The following is a 23,520-nucleotide window of genomic DNA, read 5'->3' on the forward strand; positions in this document are numbered from 1 at the left end:
CAACAACAAAAAAAAGTGAATGTAATAAAATTACAAAGATCAAGTCTGACTGAAATAAAGATATGGGAAGGTCTACACTGCTATTACATATAACACATTTTCGGACCTTTTGAATGTATCAATCATTTGAAATACGAAGTATTTATTTTTTCCTCTTTAAAAATACTATATGTGATATGAGAGAACTGCCTGGGAAAGGAAGGGGAAGAGATGCTGAGGATAGATATAATGATGTAAGAAGCAGATGATATCAATAAAAATGTATTTAGAATAAAAAAGGGAAATAATGCATGTTTGGTTTAAAGATGATAGGCATAGTAAACATACAATCTTCTCAGGCCCCTTTCCCATACCACCCTAACCAGCTAACAGAATACAATAATATACAATATTAAAAATCACTTTCTTCTACATCACCATGTGAGAAACACATTTTGTAGATAAATAATGATAAACACATCAAATTTTCCATTTATAAAGATGAAAAAACTTATTATTTAAGGTGTCAATTCATCATGAGAGTCATCTAAGGACATGGCTTTTAGAGAACCATCCCAAATTCATTTGGCAGAGGAATATTTGTTCACTAAGAAAGTTATTAGTCAAAATAAGTCTGCATCACTTTCTCTCCCAAAAGTAGACCAGCTAAAAATTGATAATGAATTTCCCTATCAATTCAAGAGTACACAAAAGCAAAAAAATCAAGAATTTGAAAAGATTAAATAGATAATACTATAGCTCTCAGAAACAATCTAAAAGAAAAAATACAGTAATTAATATTAATATACAAAGTTACAAGTGAAGTACAATCTGCTTTGTAGGAAAAAGAGCTTCACACCATTTTAGAAATGCTGAGACTAAAATATTACAGATATAGACAAGTAAGAAAATTCTCCCTATTTGGGAAAGTTAGTTCCCCCAAATCAAGGTAATACCAAAGAGTAAAACCAATGACCTGAGTTATACAGGGATTCTTAGGAAACCTCAGGTGATCTTTAAAACACCAGCAATGTATAAAACTCAGATTAACATAAATACAGAACTAGCTTACTCTGCTATATCAAGATATCCACAGGAAGCAGCTGCATGTAGTGGTATCCAGCCCTCGTTATCAGGTTGATTAATATTTGCTCCATTTTCCACCAGAAATTTCACCATATCAACATTATCATCAATGCATGCCTGAAAATGAAACAGAAAGCATTATTAAAATTCTGTTTCAGATGTTAATACAATGGTTCAGATACCATGCCCAATTCCAGAAATGATGACCTCCAATCACTATTATTTTAGTCTTACCTCCCAACTCTAGCTTCACTTACCTCCATCTGTAGTCATCACTCTATCAAATAATTGAGTGGCTATCATGTTAGAATCTTGCCGCCCACTGATCTTTCATCATTCTTTAAAGACCCATTAATCCTTTACACTGGTTAGCCACAATAATTTAACTGGTGTTATTCCTGACCTATGATGGGGAAATGACCTACTGTATTGAGAAATGAAGTCATGCTGATTCCAACTATTATAATTTATGGCACCCCTTACTTTAGCTGAGCCTTCATTAGGCAATCCCTTCCTCATTGTCCATAGTAATTGTTCCAAATCTTCTTCTCTATGTTTAAGTCACTGAACACAGTCCCCCCCTCCCCAACAATGACAACAGACGGTCCATTCTCCTACTTCACTAAGGTTACTGGAACTACACAGTTAAAAGCTGCTTCAAGTTCCTTTCTCAAAATTTCCCAATCTTCACTCATTATCTCCTCCAAACTCAGGAGAAAACTTAATACTCTTCACCAAGGCTGCTACCTGTCTCATTCCATGATCATGAAATTTCCATCTTCCTTACTACTTCAAAAGTAATCTTCCTAATCCTCGGAGGAAACTGATCAAAAACCTTCAGTAAATGGTTTATATTGTAGTTACATATGTGCTTCACCCCATTTTGTTTTGTTTTGATATGCCCAATCCCTCATATATGGCTGCTGATGATGTTCAATCCTTTTTCAGTCATTTCCTCCATTTGGCGTTTTCGGGGCAAAGATACTGGAGTGGTTTGCCATTTCCTTCTCCAGCTTATTCACAGATGACGAATTGAGGCAAACAGAGTTAAATGACTTGACCCCCCAGGGTCACACAGCTAATAAGTGTCTCAGGCTGGATTTGAACTCAGGAAGATTAATCTTCCTAACCCCAGACCTGGCCTTCTACCCACTGAGCCACCCAGCTGCCCCTTCAAGTATAGCTGACATTTGATAAACATTTATTGAATTAAATTTCCCAATCAAACTCAAGGCTACTTCTGTTAATTGGGAAAGTGACTCCTTAGAACGAGAGAGAGGATTGGAGCCATGGTAGTAAGTTAAGAAGCCAAGCAGTCTAGGCCTTATTTGATAGGTTTGCAGCTGAATTTCTAAAATCTAAGTGCAATGTTTTATATTAATCCATGTTAAATTTGATCTGGTTTTAGATTATTTTGGTTTTGAAATATTGGTTATTCCTCCTAACCTTGTGTTATTTTAAAATTTGATAACTGTGTTGTTATGTCTTCGTTTTAAGTAATGGATAAAAGTATCAAGTAGAACCTAATGCATATCGCTGGAGGCCTCCTCCTTAATTCTTTTTTAATACTTATTCTTTTGGTTTGAATGCTGAACCAATTGTTATACCATCATAAGAGTTGTCTGAGGGCACTGAAAAGTGACATGCCCAGGATCACTTGCCTATTATACAATTCTGTATATTGACGTGATTCGGCAGCAGTTCATGTTAAAAATTCCTGGGGCTTACATTTAACCAAATGAGTCAATGCAGCATAACTGTTAAAAAGTTGCATTAGGCTGCATTAACAGAAACAGAATATTCAAATTACAGGAAATAAGTCTTATTTTGCTCCATAATGTTCAAACCACACATAAAGTATATTACTTCACATCAGGTGCCATTTTTAAAGGAGGAATCTTGACAACCTAGAAGTGATCATAATCAAAAGGGACCCTGAAATTTTATGACCTAAGAAACAGGTGAAAAAACTTTAGTTGTTAGGCTTACAAAAAAGAACACAACTCCTCAAAGTATTAGAAGACCATTATTGGGACAGCTAGGTGGTGCAGTGGATAGAGCACCAGCCCTGGAGTCAGGAGTACCTGAGTTTAAATCTGGCCTCAGACACTTAACACTTACTAGCTGTGTGACCTTGGGCAACTCACTTAACCCCCATTTCCCTGCACAAAAAAAAAAAAAAAAAAAAAAGGACCATTATTATGCTCTTTCTGACACCAGGGTTGTGGAAGGTGGAACTGACATCTTTGGAAGTACTCCAAAGAGAAGAAATAGGAACAGGATAAATATTACAAGATGACAAATTTCAGGGCAAAATATAGAATAACTTCCCAAATAATGAGGGAAGCTTAAATAAAAATGGAGAAGGCTGTCTAATTAAGTAGTTAGCTAGTAGTCAAATGAATAGTATTCAAGATTAGATGACCATCTACTGCAGATATTATCAAAGAGATTTCTCCACTGGGTAGAACATTAGAATAAAAGACCTCCAAGATCCTCTGGGATCCTATGGTTCTAGGTTTTAGTCTTAGGTTTATGTTACTGGCTTGTGAAAATACACTAACTACTTTTCTAAGAATTCTGCTTTCTCTTTAGCGTAAGTTCTACTCCTAGAGTTTTCTCGTGAGCCTGCCTGAATATTCTATAGACTATTCTACCTTCTTCCTCTTTCAAAAATTTTAAGCTTTTATTGCTAAGATTAGTCTGGGCTTGGTCACAGGATTTACAAAATATTATTTCACATTTACATAATGCATTGCAGTTTGCAAAGTATTTTCCTCATAACTACCCAAATATTCCCATTTTGCAGGAGGAAACAGACCTTACTAATTAATAAAGCTGTATGCTAATCATAGTAATGTTTTCTAAAAAAGAGAGACTATAACAAAGCCATAGCCCCAAGGCTATATGTAATTCTTCAAGGTTTTAAGTGTAAAAAGAAAAATCAAATTACCCATCATAAACTGGATTGTTTCTGTGATTAGCAATATCATGCTCTTTGAAAGCCCAAAAATGTTAGAACATATAGACAGAAGATGGTGCTCTAAACAAATAGAAATAATAAATAAGGCAACTATCAAAGTTTCTGGGGAACTGTAATGCCATTTGTATACAACACAAATAAATTCTTGCTTCTATCCTTATGTGGTCAGCTCAAGAAATAAAACTTCAATTTTCCAGTGCAGTGTCACTTGTCCCCCTAGGTGTAATTCCAGAGTGGGTAGGAAAAAGGCATTTCTGTGACGCTGAAACCCTCATGTCAGGAATGGACAAATCTATATAGAGGCATCGCATGTGGGGAGTCTCTGATGATCCAGGCTGCTGAAGCAGGCTGTCACTGCTGTTACTCCCACCTTTCCCCTCTGCTTCATACTTGTGCTCTTGGCCACTCCCATAAGGCTATGGTGCATAAGGGACAGGAGGGGAGAGGAGAGAAATCAGACAAGCATCCCCCCCTTTGGTCACGGTTTTCCATGGTTCAGTCCATGATATAACAACTTAAATTTTAAAATACAGCTCTGGTTGCTAGTCTGGACCCTGCATGGCAAAAAACTATACTAGAGGAACAGGGCTGAGTTGGAAAAAAGTATTTTTAGGTAACAAGATGAGGCTAAAAAGGTTATTCTGTATTTTTAGAGTGAATGTTAAATTATAAGGAGGTTTTTAAAAAGTTTGTATTATTTAAGAAAATTAGCTGTTAATTTCTTTTATTTAGTTTCCTTAAACTTAAAAGAATGTTCTTCATTGAGTATCCAATAAATATTCACTTTTTAAAATTATATAAAATCCCCTGAGTATACACCCTAATGTGGTGTGCATCCATATAGAGTTGGAAACAAGAACATTCCCACTCCTTAGAAATTGGCTATCCAGTGACACCATAATAGACACATAACTTTCTCTGCTTCGAGTAAAGAATATTTTTATGTTGGATGTGAAAATAAAAGGCAATTCGCCTTTTTTTTGGCAGGGCAATGAGGGTTAAGTGACTTGCCCAGGGGTCACACAGCTACTAAGTGTCAAGTGTCTGAAGCCACATTTGAACTCAGGTCCTCCTGAATCCAGGGCCAGTGCTTTATCCACTTCACCACCTAGCTGCCCCCAACAATCTGCTTTAAGGTTTGCAAAACACATTTGTCATAATAATTCTGTGAAAGAAGCAATGCAGGTAGCATATCATTCATAAGAAAATGAACAACACAGGTATCATGGTAAAATGGAAAGAGTCAGCTTTGGAGTCAGAGGGGCTAAATTCCAATCCTGTCTCTGAAAACAATACTAGAATGATTTTGGATGATTCATGCAGCTTGAGGATCAGTTTCCTTATTTGTAAAATGTGGGAGGGGGTTCAGTTAAATGGTCTTTAAAGTCTCTTCTAGCTGTCAATCAGTGATTCCATGATCCTGTGAAATGCCTTGCTTGGAATCATACACCAGTGTACAGAAGCCAAGATTCACGTTTCCTGATCTAAGACCAGTGTTCTTCCATAACACTAAGCAATAGGCAGGAAAGGGCCAGGCTAGGGAAAGGAACTTTGGAAAGGTTAGTTTCATTGCTTCGACCTACAAATCTAGGAAGACTTCCAGGGAAACAGTAAGACTTGACATAAATGGAACCAGAGAAAAGAAGAAAAGTGTGGCAATTGGAAAGGAAAGTATTGCTTGGGGCGGGGGGAGAGGAGAAACCCTCCCACCCCCCACACATATATCTAAAGAGTGTCTGCATGCTCTTCTTTTGCTAGGTGTTCAGGTGCGGGGACTGAAAACTCCTGCCCTCAGGGAGCTTAAAGTTTAAGGGGTGGAAGTGAAAATTATAGATACAAAAATCTATAATTTTGTCATTGTGGTACCTTCTTTATCAAGGCAGACTACAACCTCTTCTAACTTAGAAAACAGTCTTTGAGCACTACAGCCAAAGCTTAACAAGCAGAGCACGATGGTGAGCCTTTCCAAATTTAACTAGGCTGGCTAGACAATAGACATGTTCATCACCAGACCCAGAAAATGGAAAAATCCGACCTTCAAGAGCTTTTGTTACCTGGCATTCAAAAAAACCCCATTCTCACTACCACAATGACACGCCTTTAATGGAGGAAAACACATGGGGTTAAATAACATGACAAAAGACAAATGATACTCATTATGGTAAATATCATAGGACGGAATATAAATTGACAATTGTTTAGGAGTCAAGAAGCAGAAAGGAATAGTTATCATCCTGGCTGAAAGAACAAGAATCCAAAACGTGGCAATAGGTTAATGATGTTAAATTTAATAGACGTAATTTAAAAAATATTTTGGTTTTATACCATTATCATTTCTAAATGTATTCTTCCCTTCTCTACTCTTCAGAACTCCATCCCATGAAGTGAATTAAGTAGTTCCACAAAACAAATTCAACCACTATGTTTGATGGCAAATAAACATTCTATAAACACCAGGTTAATAGACATGGCAGGTCCATTTCCTCAACTCTTTTAATTGGGTCAAGACTGGTCATCAAGATCTGAAAAATGGGGATATGAATAGTATTTACCTTACAGGGTGGTTGTGAGGATCTATGGAGTTTGTAATGTAAATTAAATGGAAAGGGTTTTGGCAAATCTTAAAGTTCTATATAAATTCTAGCTATTACTATTATTCTTGCTTGAATAGTTCTAGTAATGATCCAATTTATAGTGGCAGAATATTGGAAATTATCTTTATACGATCAGTCCAAAGAAAAATCAAATAAACATAAAGTGACACAAAGAGTTTGCATCTCCAGAATGTGGCATAAAAAGTCAAAGATTTTGGAACTGACAGAAGAGAATGGGGACAAGGAGGGTAGAAGACAGCCTTGCCTTCCTGACTTAGCTTCTATTACAGTCTAGCTTCGATGCAGGCCAAAGACAACACTGGGGGTATTTGGGCAACTTGTCTCTATTCAGCTCCTGTGGGTTGTTTTTTCTTTACAGGGACAAACCCATTTGGGGAACACAAAGCCCTAATCGAGGCTATAACAGCTGTTAAACGGAATTTCTAAACTTTAAGTCTGATGTCTAGGAGTATGGACTTCAATTCAGCTTTAAGACATATTCGATTAAAATAATAAACTATCTTAGGTCAGCTGCCTGGCTCACTGTGGTAGTTTACAACCCTTGGTTATACAACAAACAAAAAGATGTCACTTTTCCTGTTGAAGAGAGACTTTCTAGCATTTTACCCCAGCAGATTCAGATAGAGAACAGAAGATAACCCAGAAGAGGTTAGCCACTTTCAGCTACATTCATGCAATGGATGATTGCAGAAAGCAGCTTGGTGACCACAAGACAAGCAAAGATACCTCAGTGGAGTAGGTGTCAGTTAGGCAGAGGCTTTGCAACATTGGGGGTGTGAATTGCTACAGCCAAGTGTACATACGTGACCATATATAATCCCCATGTGTGCCCCACCCTGTCAGGTCCCTGATGAGTACAACTTAACTCTCTATGCATGTTCCCTAGGCATATGTTTGCTTTCCTAATTGCTGGTATGGTAACCTAAGAGAGAGTAGACCTTCTGTATACATAGGTTAGTGGGACAGAAGGATCTTTTTCTGTCACTTTATTGGCTATAACCTTCAATTAAATGTAAATGTGGCTGGCCAAAGTAAACATACTGGTGGGGGAGTTCCTACTTCAGATGTCAGTCCATCTTGGTAAATCTCAAATCTCTGAGTATTTCAAACTTAAGACAGCTTTTCTAGGAATCCAGAGGGGAAAGAGGGAGTGGCTTATGTGCTACAAAGTTCTGTTAAGTATCCTTATTTCTGATAACCAGGAACTGAACTTGATGAGCAACTAGCAGCCTCTTTATTTTATTAGCAGCAAGATGATTATTTTCTTCAGGAGAAAGCAAAAGGTATTACTTTGGAATAATAGGAGGTTGTATTTGGTACCTCTGACCAGAAGAACAGAATGATCTAAAGCACAATCTTCAGAAAGTACGGGATTGTGAAAAGAACAATGCAGCTAGGATAAGAAGACCTACTGCAGACAGCTCATTTAACCTCTCAGCTTCTGTTGCCTCATTCACAGAACGAGGGTGCTGGACAAGAGTGGCCTCCACGGCTCTTCCCAGGTCTAGATCCCAAGGCTGTCCCCAACACTGTAGCTCTAACTGTTCAAAAAGTTCGCCTCTCTGCAGTTTCTACCTTACAGACCCCAGAGTTCACAGGATCAAAGAATGAGAGATCTGGACAGAAAAGGTTCCATTTCTCCTCCAAACACTTTGAGGCCCCAGTATATCTCATTCCCCATTTTGTCTTCTCTTCTCCAGTAAAATCATCTCAATTCCTACAATCAATCCTCATATGGAACAGGCCTGATGACACCTACCAACCTACTTATGCTCCTGTAGATACTTAATATCCTTCCTAGGGTAGCTAAGTGGCACAATAGATAAAAGCACTGGCCCTGGTTCAGGAGGACTTGAGTTCAAATGTGCCCTCAGACACTCAATACTTCCTAGCTGTATGATCTTGGGCAAGTCACCTAACCCTCAATGCCCACCCATCCCCACTCCTGGCCCCCAAAAGATCCTTCCTAAAATGTGGCATCCAGACATGGTCAAAATACTCCAGATATGACAGGACCAGAATAGAGCATGGGAGGATTGTCTCCTCCTTTGTTCTGGGCCTCTAACTCTCTTACGCTATCCTGAAACTGTGGTAGAATTTTTTTTAGCTTCAAGTCCTAGTACTGAATCACAGTGAACTTTAAGAATACACAGGTTTTGGGGCAGCTAGGTGTCGCAGTGGATAGAGCACCGGCCCTGGAGTCAGGAGGACCTGAGTTCAAATCCGACCTCAGACACTTAACACTTACTAGCTGTGTGACCCTGGGCAAGTCACTTAACCCCAATTGCCTCACCCAAAAAAAAAAAAAAAAGAATATCCAGGTTTTGTTTATTTGTTTTTTTTAATCCAAATAAATTAGCTACCCACACCAGTACCATCTTACATTTGGGAAGCTTATTTGGTTTTTTGTCAAAGTGTAGGCATTTATTTTTTCTTCTCTATTAAATTTTTTGCTCTATTAAATTTTATTTTTATCACTTTGGGTCCAATATTTTTACCTGTCAAGGTAATTATAAATCTTATTTGTCATCTGCCATTTTAGCAATCCCTCTCAGTTTCATGTCATTTGCGAACATGAATGCCACTTATGGCTTGTTAAAATCACTGACAAAAACGTGAGACAACATGGAGTTAAAGATAATTCTTTGGGGCACTCCACCACGGATCTCCCTCCAAACTGGCATCAAGCCAATAATTAACTTTCTGTGGCTGCAGTAATAGAACTAGTTTCAAATTAAATCTTTCCATCTTATCCACAAGAATAACATGCTACACTTTGTCAAACAGTTTGCTAAAATCAGGTAAACTCTTATCTAAAGCATTCCTCTTATCTCTAGGTCTAATAACTATAAAAAAGGAAATGAGGTCAATCTGGCATGACCCATTCTACATGAAGTCATGTTATATCTCATTGACTGCCACATCCCTTTCTAAATATTTACAAACTATGCCTTTAATATATCCTGCAATTAAGACTTTTTAAAAAAGGATATTCTAGGGACAGCTAGATGGCGCAGTGGATAGAGCACCGGCCCTGGAGTCAGGAGTACCTGAGTTCAAATCCGGCCTCAGACACTTGACACTTACTAGCTGTGTGACCCTGGGCAAGTCACTTAACCCCAATTGCCTCACACACACACAGAAAAAAAGGATATTCTTGGGGCAGATAGGTGGCACAGTGGATAGAGCACCAGCTCTGGAGTCAGGAGGACCTGAGTTCAAATCCGGGGACTCACACACTTGACACTTATTAGCTGTGTGACCCTGGGCAAGTCACTTAACCCCAACTGCCTCACACACACACACACAAAAGGATATTCTGCAAAACTATAGAATTCAAGAGGAAAAAAGTTGGCTAAATACTCATAAGGAAGGCAGGGGGAAAATGTAGGAATCCTAAAGGATCAACAAGACTCAGCAATGTCATGACACCTTAAAAAAGGCTAATGTCATCTCATACTAGGACAGCTAGGTGTTGCAGTGGATAGAGTGCCAGGCCTTTAGTCAAGAAGATTCAAAACTGGCCTTAGATACTTAATAGCTATGTGGCCTTAAGTAAGTCACTTAACTCTGTCTGCCTGTTTCCTGAGCTATAAGATGAACTAAAAGGAAATGGTAAAGCAATTCAGTATCTTTGTCAAGAAAACCTGGGGGCAGCTAGGTGGTACAGTGGATAAAGCACTAGCCTTGGATTGAGGAGGACCTGAGTTCAAATCCAGCCTCAGGCACTTGATACTTACTAGCTGTGACCCTGGGCAGGTCACTTAACCCTCACTGCCCCGCAAAAAAAAAAGAAAACCCCAAATAGGGTCACAAAGAGTCAGACATGACTGAAAAATGACTGAACATCTCATACATTAAAAAACACACACACACACACTTTCTCGAAAAAGAGAAGTGACAATTGTGGCTTCTAGTTGGCCGTCCAACTTCTAATTCTATCCTAGTTACACTACATTCTGGATGTTACATTCCAGTGCCACAAGTTTTAGGATGGGCATCAACAAACCAGCAAACAGAGAGAGTGACCAGAAGAGTAACAGCTAAGAATAAAACAGAAACCACGTTACACTATACCATCAGCTAAAGGAACTGGAGAACAGAAGACCTGGGAGACTTTTCACCATTTTAAAATTTCAGGTGATATAAAATATAAAAGTTGAACCAACTGTTTTGCTTGCTTCCAGAGGCCAGAGTAGTCCAAAAGAGACACCTAAAAAATGCAAGGTTTTGCAACTAATTTATGTCAAGGTCTTTGACTTTCATTATTTTATACTGTCTCACAAGATTTCCTGTGCTTTTTAAAGCTGTGGCACCTAGAAATATGTGTGGCACTTAAACTTAGGTCTCCTTTCTTTGAAACGATATAGAAGAAATATAGTTGATTTGTAGAAAACAGAATTTGTAACAGACTTACTTAAAAGAAAATGATAACCCACTTGCCTTTCCTCTATTGATAGCATAGAATCCTCATTCTGTCCCTATCCAACAAAGGCCTTTATAATGGGGGGGGAGGGAGAAGAATGTGAGAGCAGAATTCTGAGGACTGAAGAACAGTATTTCAAAACCATTAAATATAGTTTGAAAAATAAATTCTGTTAATGATAGACAATTTTTTTAACGGCAAGTGTGCGTTTAAGAACTGTCAGCAGAAATGATATTTAAATGTTAATGACCCCATCAGAAAACATACATTGAGCCTGTTAGTGGTATTAATTGTTTATAGAACAATCCTTTTGCACATTCTTAAAGTATACACAAGAAACTGGCAAGACATACCCATAAAAATATTGTTGCTAAGAGAATCAAAAGCTTACACATGCAGCACATTAAGAGACACATGACCAGCTGACTTAAAATATTTGACCAAATTTGGTCACTTTATTGTGCCGTATATGGAGAGAAACAGAACAGCTTAAATATACTTTGCAGGGGCTTATCTGAGATTGTTTGTTTTAAGTTTCTCGTGAATCTGTACCCAAGTAATTATCTGTAAGAAGAAGCCATATGAAAACACATTTGCAGTTTACCTCCAGGTATAGATGAGTTCAACATTGCTTTGCCAATTATAGCACTGAAACTAATCTAAGAAACTAGCTTCGTCAAACAGATAAGAAACAACTGTTCTACTTTAAAAGTTGTTACTCTCTCAGCAAATTATTTCAAGGTCATTTTTAATACTTCCTTTTAACCTTTTGTTTGGAGCACAAAAATCAGAAGAATGGCATGAAATTGAAGACAAGAAAATAAAAGAAAATATTCATCATACAAAATAACCACAATTCACTTAACTATTTCACAGTTCTGAATTGGGAATTTAGGGAAAGAAACATATTCAAACACTGGGAAAAGACGTTAAAGGAAATAAATGTTTGACCATTACAAAACTAGCAAAGTAACTAGAGCTGTGTATTATGAAAGCCAATACTATACTTTATTTTAGGCCAAACATATAAAAATGACTTCAAATATTAGCATACATTTGGTATGTCTCTAATTAGAACATGTACTATTATAATACTAACCAAAAATTTTGGAGGGCTGGACAGACTGTAATCCTCACATTTCCATCACTAATCATATCCATTAAAATGATTTGGCTCTACATTTTCCATTATCCATTTTCTCTCTTTGAGTATGAAAATAAAAGTACATTAAAAAACTCAAAAATTTAAGCAAAAAAGACCATTTTTTTCCTATCTAAAAGTCAACTTCTTAAACTTCTTTCTATTAACTTCTCCTAACACACCAAAAAAAAAAAGTCTAGTGAAGAATACTAGAATTATAAAAATACAAGCACGGTGGAGATGACCTGGAAACTTGGTGACAGTCAGATGAAGAGAAGTATTACTTTTGCTAAATATCCCTTATGAGCTAGGAAAGATATGTATATTACAAGAAGGAAAACTGGCCAAGTTCAACCCAATAAGCATTTATTAAACACCTATGTGTTAGGCACAGTACTGATGCTGGAAACTATGAACAGTAAAGGGGAGAATTTATAGGTTCTAATTAACTACATTTGGCACGATGCCTGGCATATGGTAAGTATTTAATAAAATACTTGTTGATTTGACCTGACTATAGCATATATAGTAGAGGGCAAAACTAAAATAATATAACTCTCAAAAACAGAAGTATATTATTTACAAATCAGCATGTTAAATAATATCTAGACAAGGCAGGCAACATTATCCAATAATCTCTGTAGAGACACTCCCAGTATCTTTTGGACTTCCTGTAGGTGTCAGAAATAGAATGGGATTCACAAATATAAGGAATACAATATCCCTAATTTTTTTCTAAAAAGAAGCTCCCTAATTCTCTAAAAAAAGAAGCCCCCTAACAGCCTATAAAACCCAAGGGATCTTATCAAAACAAGACCAATGTTAAGGGTCCAAAGCCCCCTTTCACTGGGAGCCTGAATATCAATTAGCTACCAATATCCTCTTAGAATGAATCAGTCCCAGTCCTAAACTTTGACTTCTATCCCAGGTCTGCTCTTTTCTGGCTCCTGCCCTCAATGTCTGGTCCTACTTGATGTATAAGAACCCTGTAAAAAGCCCCTCCACATTCCCCACTTTGGGCACCTGACCCCCCAGTTCACTGACCCATATATGCCACCCCCCTGGCCATCTGTGTACTGTGTATCTCCCCCTCAATAAAGTTTATGGGCTATACTTTCAGTCAGTGCCTTCTCATACTGCATTTAGGGGGATCCATGACTCCCAGACCTGCCAGTTCAGTCCTCAGAAGCATTAAGTGTTCTCTAAAACTATAACTGGGGATTTCAGCAGCCAAAGCACCTAATTTACAAGACTAACAGGAAATACAGAAAGCAAGGGCTGAATCAGGAAACACATGCCACAGAAACAGAGTCCCACCCCGACCATCAACCATATGGTTCTCAGGTTTTCCCTATCAATATAAACGGCAAGTAAGGAAGAAGGCTTTTCTGAGTACAGAACTCTGGTATTCAGAATCTCCCTTAGTCTGCATTTAAGACAACAGGTTCTTAGCATTTAGAGCTTGTCAACTTTGGAGTGACGTAGCAGAAAGCCTCGGTTTAGGAATGAGAAAAGTGAAGTCCTAAGAAGTGATTGATCTAAAAATATACAAATAATAAAATAAGATCTCATGAGTTTTAATTAATTCCGGTACTTTCTCTAGACCCTACTGATGTGGCATCATGATTATATGCGCCTGTTTCCACCACTATCTATGACACTGGGCAAAGTAATTACTTTTAGGCCTCCATATATTTACTTTCAGGTACAGATAACCAGCGCTGCTTTGTCAATTGTAGCATTTAAGCTAATTTAAGAAACTAGTTCAACCATATAAGAAACTGCTGTTTCACTGAAAAAGGATTTACTTCCTCTAGTGATGGTTTGCTCCTTTGCAACAAACTCTGTCTACTTCTTTAAAAACACGTTAAAATAAACATATTTAAAGGGTCCACAGGGCCTTTGTGCTGGGGGGGGGGGGGAGAGAAAGGGAGAAACACAGAGATCAGGGAGCTCCTCATAGAACCTTCATTGAAGAGGGGGTCCAGGCAGCCATCTCTTCCATCATGTTCCCTCCCCAACCTTTTGCTTTTCGGTTTCTTTTGATGGGTTGTCTTCTTCACTAGAACGTAAGCTCCTTGAAGGCCAGGATAGTTTTTCTATTTTGTATTGCATCCCCAGAGTTTAGCACAGTGCCTAGAACATAGCAGGCATTCAATCAATGTTTGAGAAAATAAATAACTTTGAAGCATATCAACTCTGATGAATGTAATGACCAACCACCATTACGGAGGATGATGATGAAGCAAGCTCCCCATTTATGAACAGAGAGCAATACAGAGTAAGATATACATTTTTGGACTTGGCCAATGTGGAAATTTACTTTGCTTGACTATATTTACTATAGGTGTTTTGTTTTTCTTGTTTCACTTGGGGGGGTGGGGTAAGATGGGAAGAGAAAAAAACACTATTAATTTTTTACTTATTTTTTTGTGAGGCAATTGGGGTTAAGTGACTTGCTCAGGGTCACACAGCTAGTAAGTGTCAAGGGTCTGAGGTAGAAGTTCTTAGGCCATTCAAAGCTGTTTTCTTTTACAATGTATGTATTATTCTCCTGATTTTGCTCACAACTACATCAATTCATACTACCCAGGATTCTCTGCAAGTCTCTTTCATCATTTCCTATGATGCTATGACATTCTATTATAGTCATAAACCACAATTTCTTCCCCCATGTCCAAAATGATAAACCAGTCCCCTAATGCCCAGCTGCCAAGTTTTCTTTTTTAATCTTTCCCCTCCCCCCCATCCCCAAATCAGGAAGTCTGTTTTGTTTGCAACTTTCCTCTCCCCAAATCTGGAATCACTCTCTTTCTAGGCAAGATTTTGGAGGCATATCTATTATAATTCTTTATCTTCTTGTGTTTACTTATCTGGCTTAATTCCTGAATTGAGGCTTTGTGCTAGGGCCAAGTTTTGCTGTTGTTGTGCTTTTGGATGGAGGGTAGGGGATCAGCCCTTGTATGGATCTTAAATTGGGACACCTGGAGTCTACTTGCTAGGGTTAGCACTCCTCCCCCCAATCTTTAAGGTTCACAGTGCTGGATCTCTGAGGCCCTCTATGACCTCTCAAAGCCCACAGACCTAGCCATCTTGCTCTGATGGCTGCCACGCCTATGCTGGTCGTTGCTAGTCCCAGTAGCTCCCAAAGTCCCCAGTATGGATTTCCTACCCTGGTTTTCTTAGGAGGTCCTTCTGTTCTTGGTGCCTCTAAATATAGTCTTGCAGACTACAAGTGTCTCTATTAATGTTGGGAAGCTGCTGGCTTGTCTGCCTGAATACGCGTACTGGCTTCTCATGGCAGCCTTCTTTCCTATGGTCCATGAGCTTCTGACAGCTTTGGTGGCGTTCTAGGGTGGAAGTCACTTGCTCTAGTTTCCCATTAGCCCATTAGATATGTTTATCATAAAAAAAATTTTTAAGATATATTTATGGGGACAGCTAGGTGGCACAGTGAATAAAACACCCACCTTGGATTCAGGAGGACCTGAGTTCAAGTCCAGTCTCAGACACTTGATACTTACTAGCTGTGTGACCTTGGGCAAGTCACTTAACCCCCATTGCCCCACCAAACAAACAAACAAACAAACAAACATAAAAATAAAGATATATTTATCATTATTTGGGCTAGTGTGATTTTTAGGTTTTGGTTGGAATAGGTATATGAAAGCTGAGCTGCCTGTCTTCCTTCAGGAAGTCATCTTGACAAAAAGAAGCATGCATAAGCTATTATTATAAACCCTCTGCAATAAATAGTATCCAAATATTTTATTACTTTAAATATTAGAAGGATCTCAGTTTAATACTCTCCCAATGCTATATAGATGACTACTTTAAAGATTTGTTAAATACCATTGTTTTCAATATTAAAATGTTTATTTCAAAATTTTGAATCTTAACAATGACACATACCACACTTCCCACCTCACTTCAATATTTTCATGCAGCAACGTGTAGCATTTCCTTCAGTTATGAATGTAGACAATAAACATCATTCAGAGAAGAGGCATTAGCCACATTGTCAAAGGGGTTTAGGACACAAAACAGCTCTAACTCCCGTTTTATACACAAGGAAGATGGGGTCCCATTATGTTTAAGTAATGTGTTTAATGACCCAGGCCAATTAGAGGTAGAGTGGGAACTGGAGGCCCAATGTACTTTACAACTGCAGTCACATTCTATTCATTAGTATTGGAGTCAATTTGTACTTTCAGACAGTTTCAATTTTCTCATGTAAACTACAGAGAATATATTTTTGTATCTGAATATTCCACTTCCCCTAGTTGTAAAAACCTTAGACAAAGACTGCTTAGATGTCTTACAAGTTTCCTTTGCATACTCTCAATAAAACAAATTCCTCAAACATAGAAAACTAACAAAATAGAAAAAAAAAGGAAGCGGCACAACCCCCCCCCCAACCCTGCTTCCTCCAATCTACATATCCTTAAGGCCCAAATACCCAAGTCTATTTACAGGTGCTCTATCCCATACTATGTTCCAAACTTTTGCCTCATAATTTCTCTAGCTTCCATTAAGATCCAGTTCAAACTCCTACCTTGTCCTAGGAGGCCTTTTCTAAGCCCTCAGCTCCTGGTCACTTCCTCTCTAAAACTGCCTTCCATCAATGGCAGATAGAGTGTACCTAGTTATTTCTATGCTGTTTCCCTCATTAGAATGTAAGGTCCATGGGGGTCAGCTAGATGGTGCAGTGGTTAGAGCGCTGGCCCTGGATTCAGGAGTACCTGAGTTCAAATCCAGCCTCAGACACTTAACACTTACTAGCTGTGTGACCCTGGGCGAGTCACTTAACCCCCATTGCCCTCCAAAAAACAAAAACCAAACCAAACAAACAAACAAACAAAAAGAATGTAAGGTCCCTGAGGGCAGGGACTATTCGCACATTTCTTTGTATCTCCAGCACTGACACAAAGAAACTACTTAATAAATGCTTGTTGGCTACTGGATTAATATGATACAGAATTTTTGCAAAAAATCCTTTTTACTACACCCTCCTATTCAAGAAACTACAACTCTATAATAGTCGTAGCTGCTATCATTTACATGGTGCTTTAAGATTTACAGAGTATTTTACAAATATCTCATATTATCTCAACTCTGCGATGTTGGCACTATTACTATCTCCCATTTAACAGATCAACAAATTTAAGGCAGAGAGAGGATGACTGACTTAGGCATAGTTACAGGAAGCTAGGAAGTATCTACAGCAGCATTTGAATTCATGTCTTCCCTCACTCCAGGCTCAACACTGTACTGTGCCACTTATCTTCCTATTTATTACATTATGTCTGAACTCCTTTACCTAGCTTCCAAAGTCTATCATCTTCATCTTACTAAATAAACCCTATTTTCTGCTACCCAACCCTTGTCTCCCACAGTCCCTTTTGAAGGAACATTTAAGCTATTCTCATCATGGCTCTTTCTTGAGTCCATCATATTCAAGTCTACTAGCAGGAATGCTATGGCCGACTAGCTACGGTATCAGTGAATCTCTCCGGACTTCAATTTTCTCACTGGTAAAAATGAATTCTGAATGTACTTCTAACTCTAAGTTATCAATAAATGTAAATATTTCTATGCCTTGGATCATAAACTCTGACCATATTGATTCATCTTTTCATCTTCATTTATTGAAATCCTTTCTAAAAAACATGACTTTCATTGTATTACCATCCTGCAAGGCCTGATCAAAGTCTACAGAAATCTAAGGAGCGCTCTATCACTCCAACGAGGCCCTTCTACATTCTATTATGTGCTCTGACAATGATAAGTTGTGTGACATGAACTGATTTAACATCAAGTTCTTCATTTATAAAATTAAAGAGTTGGACTACATAATGAGGGGGCTTCCAGCTCAAATTCTGATTTAATATCACACTTTTAATACTAATTAATCACTCTTAATTCACATTAGTCCTTTCCCCATCTAGACTGCAAGATTCCTGAGTACAACGAACATTCCTTCACATCTTGTGATTCTTTATCAAAGACACCATACTGTAGGCAAACATTTTTGACTCACTGCCAATACCGCGGATCCAAAAATAATTATTACTCTCTATAATAAAACAAATTCCTGCTTTATTTTGTGAAGGCAGAAAGATAGGCCTTGAGATCAGTAATTCCAATGCACATTCTATTCCATGCTCTAGAGAGCAAAAGGTAAACAACAAGTCTTTGGATGCCCCCCTCAGGTCAACAAGTTGTCCTGTTGAGATTGCAAGGCTCACCACAGAGAAACAATCCATTCTAATTTCCTCCCAGACTAACTGCAGACAATCTAAAAGATAAGTTACTATTACTCAGTGTAAAAAAAAAATTTTTTAAGCTTTGATTTATGCAGTTTCTCCAGAATTCTTACCTCTGAATTCCAAATTCCTAGAAGTATGTGCTCTTTCAATTCCTGATAGTGTTGGATAAAATGTTTTTGAGTTGGCTTTATATCTTAGAGCTTTTGTATCACCAGAACTCACCAGACACCATGGCTGTCTTCATGTAGCACCTCACGATTTACAAAAAGCAGGATCCAAGATGGTGGAGTAGCAGGAAAAAGCAGAAAGAATTTTCCATCCCCCATCCCCAGTCCCCAACAATTTTAAACAGATCTAGAAAATGCACAAGACCAAATTCTCACTGGTAAACAAAATCAAAAGTTGCAGTGAGTCATTTTTCAGCCCAGATCAGCAAAGGAAGACAGAGCTCTATGGACACTGGGCAGAGCACTCAATCAAAGGAGAGGCTGTACACTAGGCTAAGTGGAGGTCCTAGACCCATACAGGTGCCAACTGCCAGTGTTGTCTCTCAATACACAGTTCCAGGTCGCAGATTCAAGGAGAATGGAAGATGTACCTATGCTTAAAGGGGGCAGTTCAGAAGAAAAAAGTGGCATTGGTTACCAGGTTTATAATGAGAGAAGAGCAAATTCAGAAGCATGCAAAGGCATGGCTTAGACTACAAGAGTGGAACAGTGCCTCAGTTTCAGCATCTAGCCCAGCTTGCAAAGGGGTAATCAGAGCAGAAATTCCAGACAACAAGAGAGCCTACAATTTGGTCATTCTAAACCAACAGAGCTCTTCCAACTGGTTGATAGGGGCTAAATACAGCAGTGTTCTGTTGTTGTTCAACCTCAAAGTTATAAACTTGCAGAGCTCAGACTATAGGGGCAGCAATCACTGTGCCCTGGATTAAACCACTCTGGAAGTAATGGTGGATTGTAGATCCCCAACCTGTCTCTGAGATCATAGCATAAGACAAAACTCATTCCTTCAGGAATTCAGTAACAAAACAAGACTAGACCTTCTCTCCAAAAGTGAAGAGAGATAGGCTCTAACATCAACTCTGAAGTCAGAAAGTAGGCTGAAAGACTGAGCAAGTAAATCTATCTCACAATAAAAAAGCTATCAGGGTCACAGGGGCATTCAAGACAAACCAAGAAAAAAGAATGACTAAAAATATAGCTTGGGCAAAAATTCAACTAGAATTCCTGCAAGAGATAAAGACAAGAGTTTTTAAGTGTAAAAAACAAAAACCACGCCTATGCTGGTTGTTGCTAGTCCCAGTAGCTTCCAAAAAAACCCCCAAAACCCAAACTTTAAAAAAAAGAGAGGATTAGAAGAAACTGGAAAAGAAATGAGAGCTATGGAAGAAGGAATTGGAAAGATAATTAACAGCTTGGTATAAGAGAGATAAAACCTTGTGCAAGCTATAAACTTTTTAGAATAAACCAAATGGAAGTCAATGACTCCATGAGACAGGAATAGTAAAACAAAGTTAAAAACAGAAAAAGTAAAAGAAATGAAAGGTATCTCATAGTGAAAACAACTGACTTAAAAGATCAATTCAAGAAAAAAAAATAATTTAAGAATAGTTACTTCCAGGAATACTATTAGTCAAAATCAAGAGCTTTCAGATCAAAGAAAAAATACTGCAAAAGCAATCAAAATGAAAGAATCCAAGTAACAAAGAGCCATGTCAGGATCACACACAATTTAGCAGCCACCTATTCAACAATGTCAGCAATTATTAGATAAAAAGAAAGATAATGTAATTATGAAATCTGATGATGATGAAAAGCTAGAAGATTTGGCTAATACACAGAATGATGGGATTTTTAAAAGATCCTAAATGATGTAACAATGGCTCTTTCTCCTCTCTTTTTTAGGAAGATTGCCTTGTCTAGAGAATCTCCCCACACATCAGCCTATTAAAATTATCTCCACAAACCAAGGATGAACTTAGGAAATAAGGAATCTGCAGAAGATCTTACAGAGAAAGGTGACTAAACAAGGGGTCTCTTCTAGGTTTTACTTATCGTAGTACTGCTGTTGAACCTAGCTAAAAGAACTACATTGCAACCTAGTGACCAGATGGTGACCAGAATTGCTTTGGAGATTGACAGGATTCTCTAGGTTGCAGTGTTGTTGAACGCTCCGATCTAGATCAAACCATTGATGCTGAGGATTCTCAGACAGGCTCAGCAGCTTTGTAGGGATTTTGCTGGCACTTCTCTGTTCTTCTTTAAGAAAGCTTCTTTTTGCTACCACGTTGTCATTTTCATCCTGGTCCTCTAAATCAAACCCAGGCTCTCCATGGGCAAAAATGGGAGTCATTTTGATCCAAATATATTATGGAATAGTAACTGTTAAAAACTGAACTTATGGGAAGAGGGAGAAAAAATCGAAAAACTAAAAATCTTATAAAAACAAATGTTGCAAATTATCTCTACATGTAACTAGAAAATAACAAAATACTTTTATGGGGGAAAAAACTGAACTTATAAGAGCTAGACCTTCCTTAATGGTAATTTAACTCTTCAAAAAACGTTAAGAGGAAGCAATGAGAAACCTGGTTCTGACTAACAAGGTTGTCATGGTTTTAAAAAAATGATGGGAACGTAAGGAGGAAGTAAATTCTCCATCAAAGAGTTAAAAGTAGATAAGATGGGGAAATGCTGGAAATAATACAACATTTACATTTACTCATACATTGTGGAAGAGACTTTACTAAGCACTACCTTTTCTCCACTTATACCTTAAACCAATCTTCTCTTATCTCTTTCAGGAGATTGCTCTTTTAATCATCATCCCTTTCTCTAATCTTAATTTTCTCCCTTTTCAGGGATTTCTCTGCTGCCTGGAAATAAGCAACAGTCTTCTAATTCTTAAAAAACAAAAACCCTTCACTTGATACAACCATCCCTTCAAGCTACTATCCTGTATCTCATCAGATAAATGCCTAGCAGCCTATATACCACTTCCTCTTCTCTCACTCCTCAATCTTTGCTCTCTGGCTTCTGGTCACAATGCTCAATTGAAGCATTTTTTTCCCCTCTAAAGTTGTATCAACAATCTTCTTAAAAAGTTAATTTCATTGAAATCTTAGTTTCTACATCGCTTTCATTTCCCAATGTATCTCTCCCTCCTCTACCCACAGGTCCATACCTTACAACAAAGCTCAGTAAAACTACCTAACCTATCTTTCAAGTTCTAGGGCACACAGCATTCCATGTTCAGTGCTACCTTCCCTTGCACTTTATTTAGCCACTGCCCTCTCAACTTCCTTATCCTACAAGGGGGACAGGGGCAGAAGAGAAGGAAAGGAGGAACCTTCTCTGTCTCTCTTCTTCCAGGGTAATGACTCTTTGTAGAATACACAGCACTCACTTTTGATTTTTGTTGGGTTTACAAGATTGTAGTCATTGTGTTTTGTTATGCCATTCCCGCACCCTGCATCAGTTCATAGTTGTCTTCCCATACTGCCCTGGTACTTATAATAGTCAAGGCTTCTTATGCTCAGAACTGTTCTTATTTGTGTCCCACAATTTCTAACAATTTATTTGCTAAGTTTGATGACCTTTAAGTGTTGCTATACAAGAATTCCTCCCTGGAATTTCTTGGGAAATCCAAGCTTTCCCAAATCCTAAGAAACGTCAATCAAGAAACCATAGTGGGAAAAGTGTTACAATTTTCCTGTGAGAATTAAAAGTTAATAGTTATTAGTCTGAAGGAATCCACTGATGTCAAGTCTAAAGCAAGAGTGGGAAATGCTGACATGTAGAGTCAAAGGTTAAGGTTAACATTTCCCGGAACTAGGGCAAGAACAATAAGACAGCAGTCACCATCTAATCACTCAACCTTGCTTGTAACTCTTGCCTTGTTATAAATATATGCTGTCCTTTCTACTAATAATGAGATATTCTTACAAAAATGTATTAATAAGTTCATACACAAAATAGACTTAATATAAATCCTCTGAGTAGTGTTTCAAGAAATAACAAGTTTGGGAAGCAAAGTACCTTAAATTGGCAACTTCAACACACTATTCTATGCAGTGTTGTTAAGCTTGCTAAGGGATCTGAATGTTACGTTATTCAAATAATACCCAATAATGCTCACTGACATTTTCCAGTTTGCATATTCTTTACAGGATTCTTTGTGAATACTACTAAACTACTATATCTTATTTACTAAATAAAACTCTTCAAAATAATGAATAAAGAATATGAAGAATGTTGGATGTATTTTAAGAAAGATAATGGAAATTAGCCAGCTCACTGCTAAATGTTTTAAATCATTTGTACAACATATTAGTTCATAATAATAAACCATGAATTTTTATTATTATTTGTACAGAAAAATGAGTCACTTTAACATTATGGTCATTCATTATTTTAAAACATGTAAATAAAAATGTTATAAAAAACACAGAACTTGTAACTTTGGGAATTCCCAGGAATTCTGATTTCTCATTCCTGAATCTCAAAGATTAATCTGTTGGGAATTTGGATGCACTAGAGCCTTTTCTCAACCCGCATCCTTAATCTCGCTACAGTTTTTGTTTGTTTGTTTTGGGGTTTTTTTTGCAGGGCAATGAGGGTTAAGTGACTTGCCCAGGGTCACACTGCTAGTAAGTGTCAAGTGTCTGAGGCCAGATTTGAACTCAGGTCCTCCTGAATCCAGGGCCGGTGCTTTACCACTGAGACATCTAGCTGCCCCCCTCTCTACAGTTTTTGACACTGCTGATCACCCTCCTTTCCTGGATATTCTTTCCTTCTCCTATTTTCATGACATTGCTCTCTCTGGGTTCAAATGAGATAATATTTATAAAGCACTTAAGATAGTACCTGACTTATAGCAGTTCTTAGGAACAAATGGTTCTTCCCTTCACTTTCCTTTTCATTCCCCCTCCTACCTGCCAGACCGCTCCTCGGCCTGCTTAGCTAGAACACTATTCATACCCTGTCTCCTAAAGACAAGTTTTGTCCAGGTTTTAT

The 23,520-nt window shown here is 37.9% G+C and overlaps 1 protein-coding gene across 7 annotated transcripts in view; it reads right to left on the reverse strand.

The window, feature by feature from the left end:
* PPP1R12A (protein phosphatase 1 regulatory subunit 12A) overlaps window positions 1–23,520 on the reverse strand; it is a 183,153-nt gene that overhangs the window by 119,198 nt on the left and 40,435 nt on the right. For 6 of the 7 annotated variants that reach the window (XM_043966758.1, XM_043966755.1, XM_043966759.1 and 3 more), the window contains exon 2: window positions 1,052–1,182. The exons of the other annotated variant lie outside the window; for it this stretch is intronic. In XM_043966758.1, the coding sequence (XP_043822693.1) occupies window positions 1,052–1,182 (131 nt within the window). The remainder of the gene's footprint in view (window positions 1–1,051; window positions 1,183–23,520) is intronic. 7 annotated transcript variants of the gene reach the window in all.

This window comes from Dromiciops gliroides, chromosome 5 (genome assembly GCF_019393635.1).
Source record: "Dromiciops gliroides isolate mDroGli1 chromosome 5, mDroGli1.pri, whole genome shotgun sequence".
Lineage (NCBI taxonomy): Eukaryota > Metazoa > Chordata > Mammalia > Microbiotheria > Microbiotheriidae > Dromiciops > Dromiciops gliroides.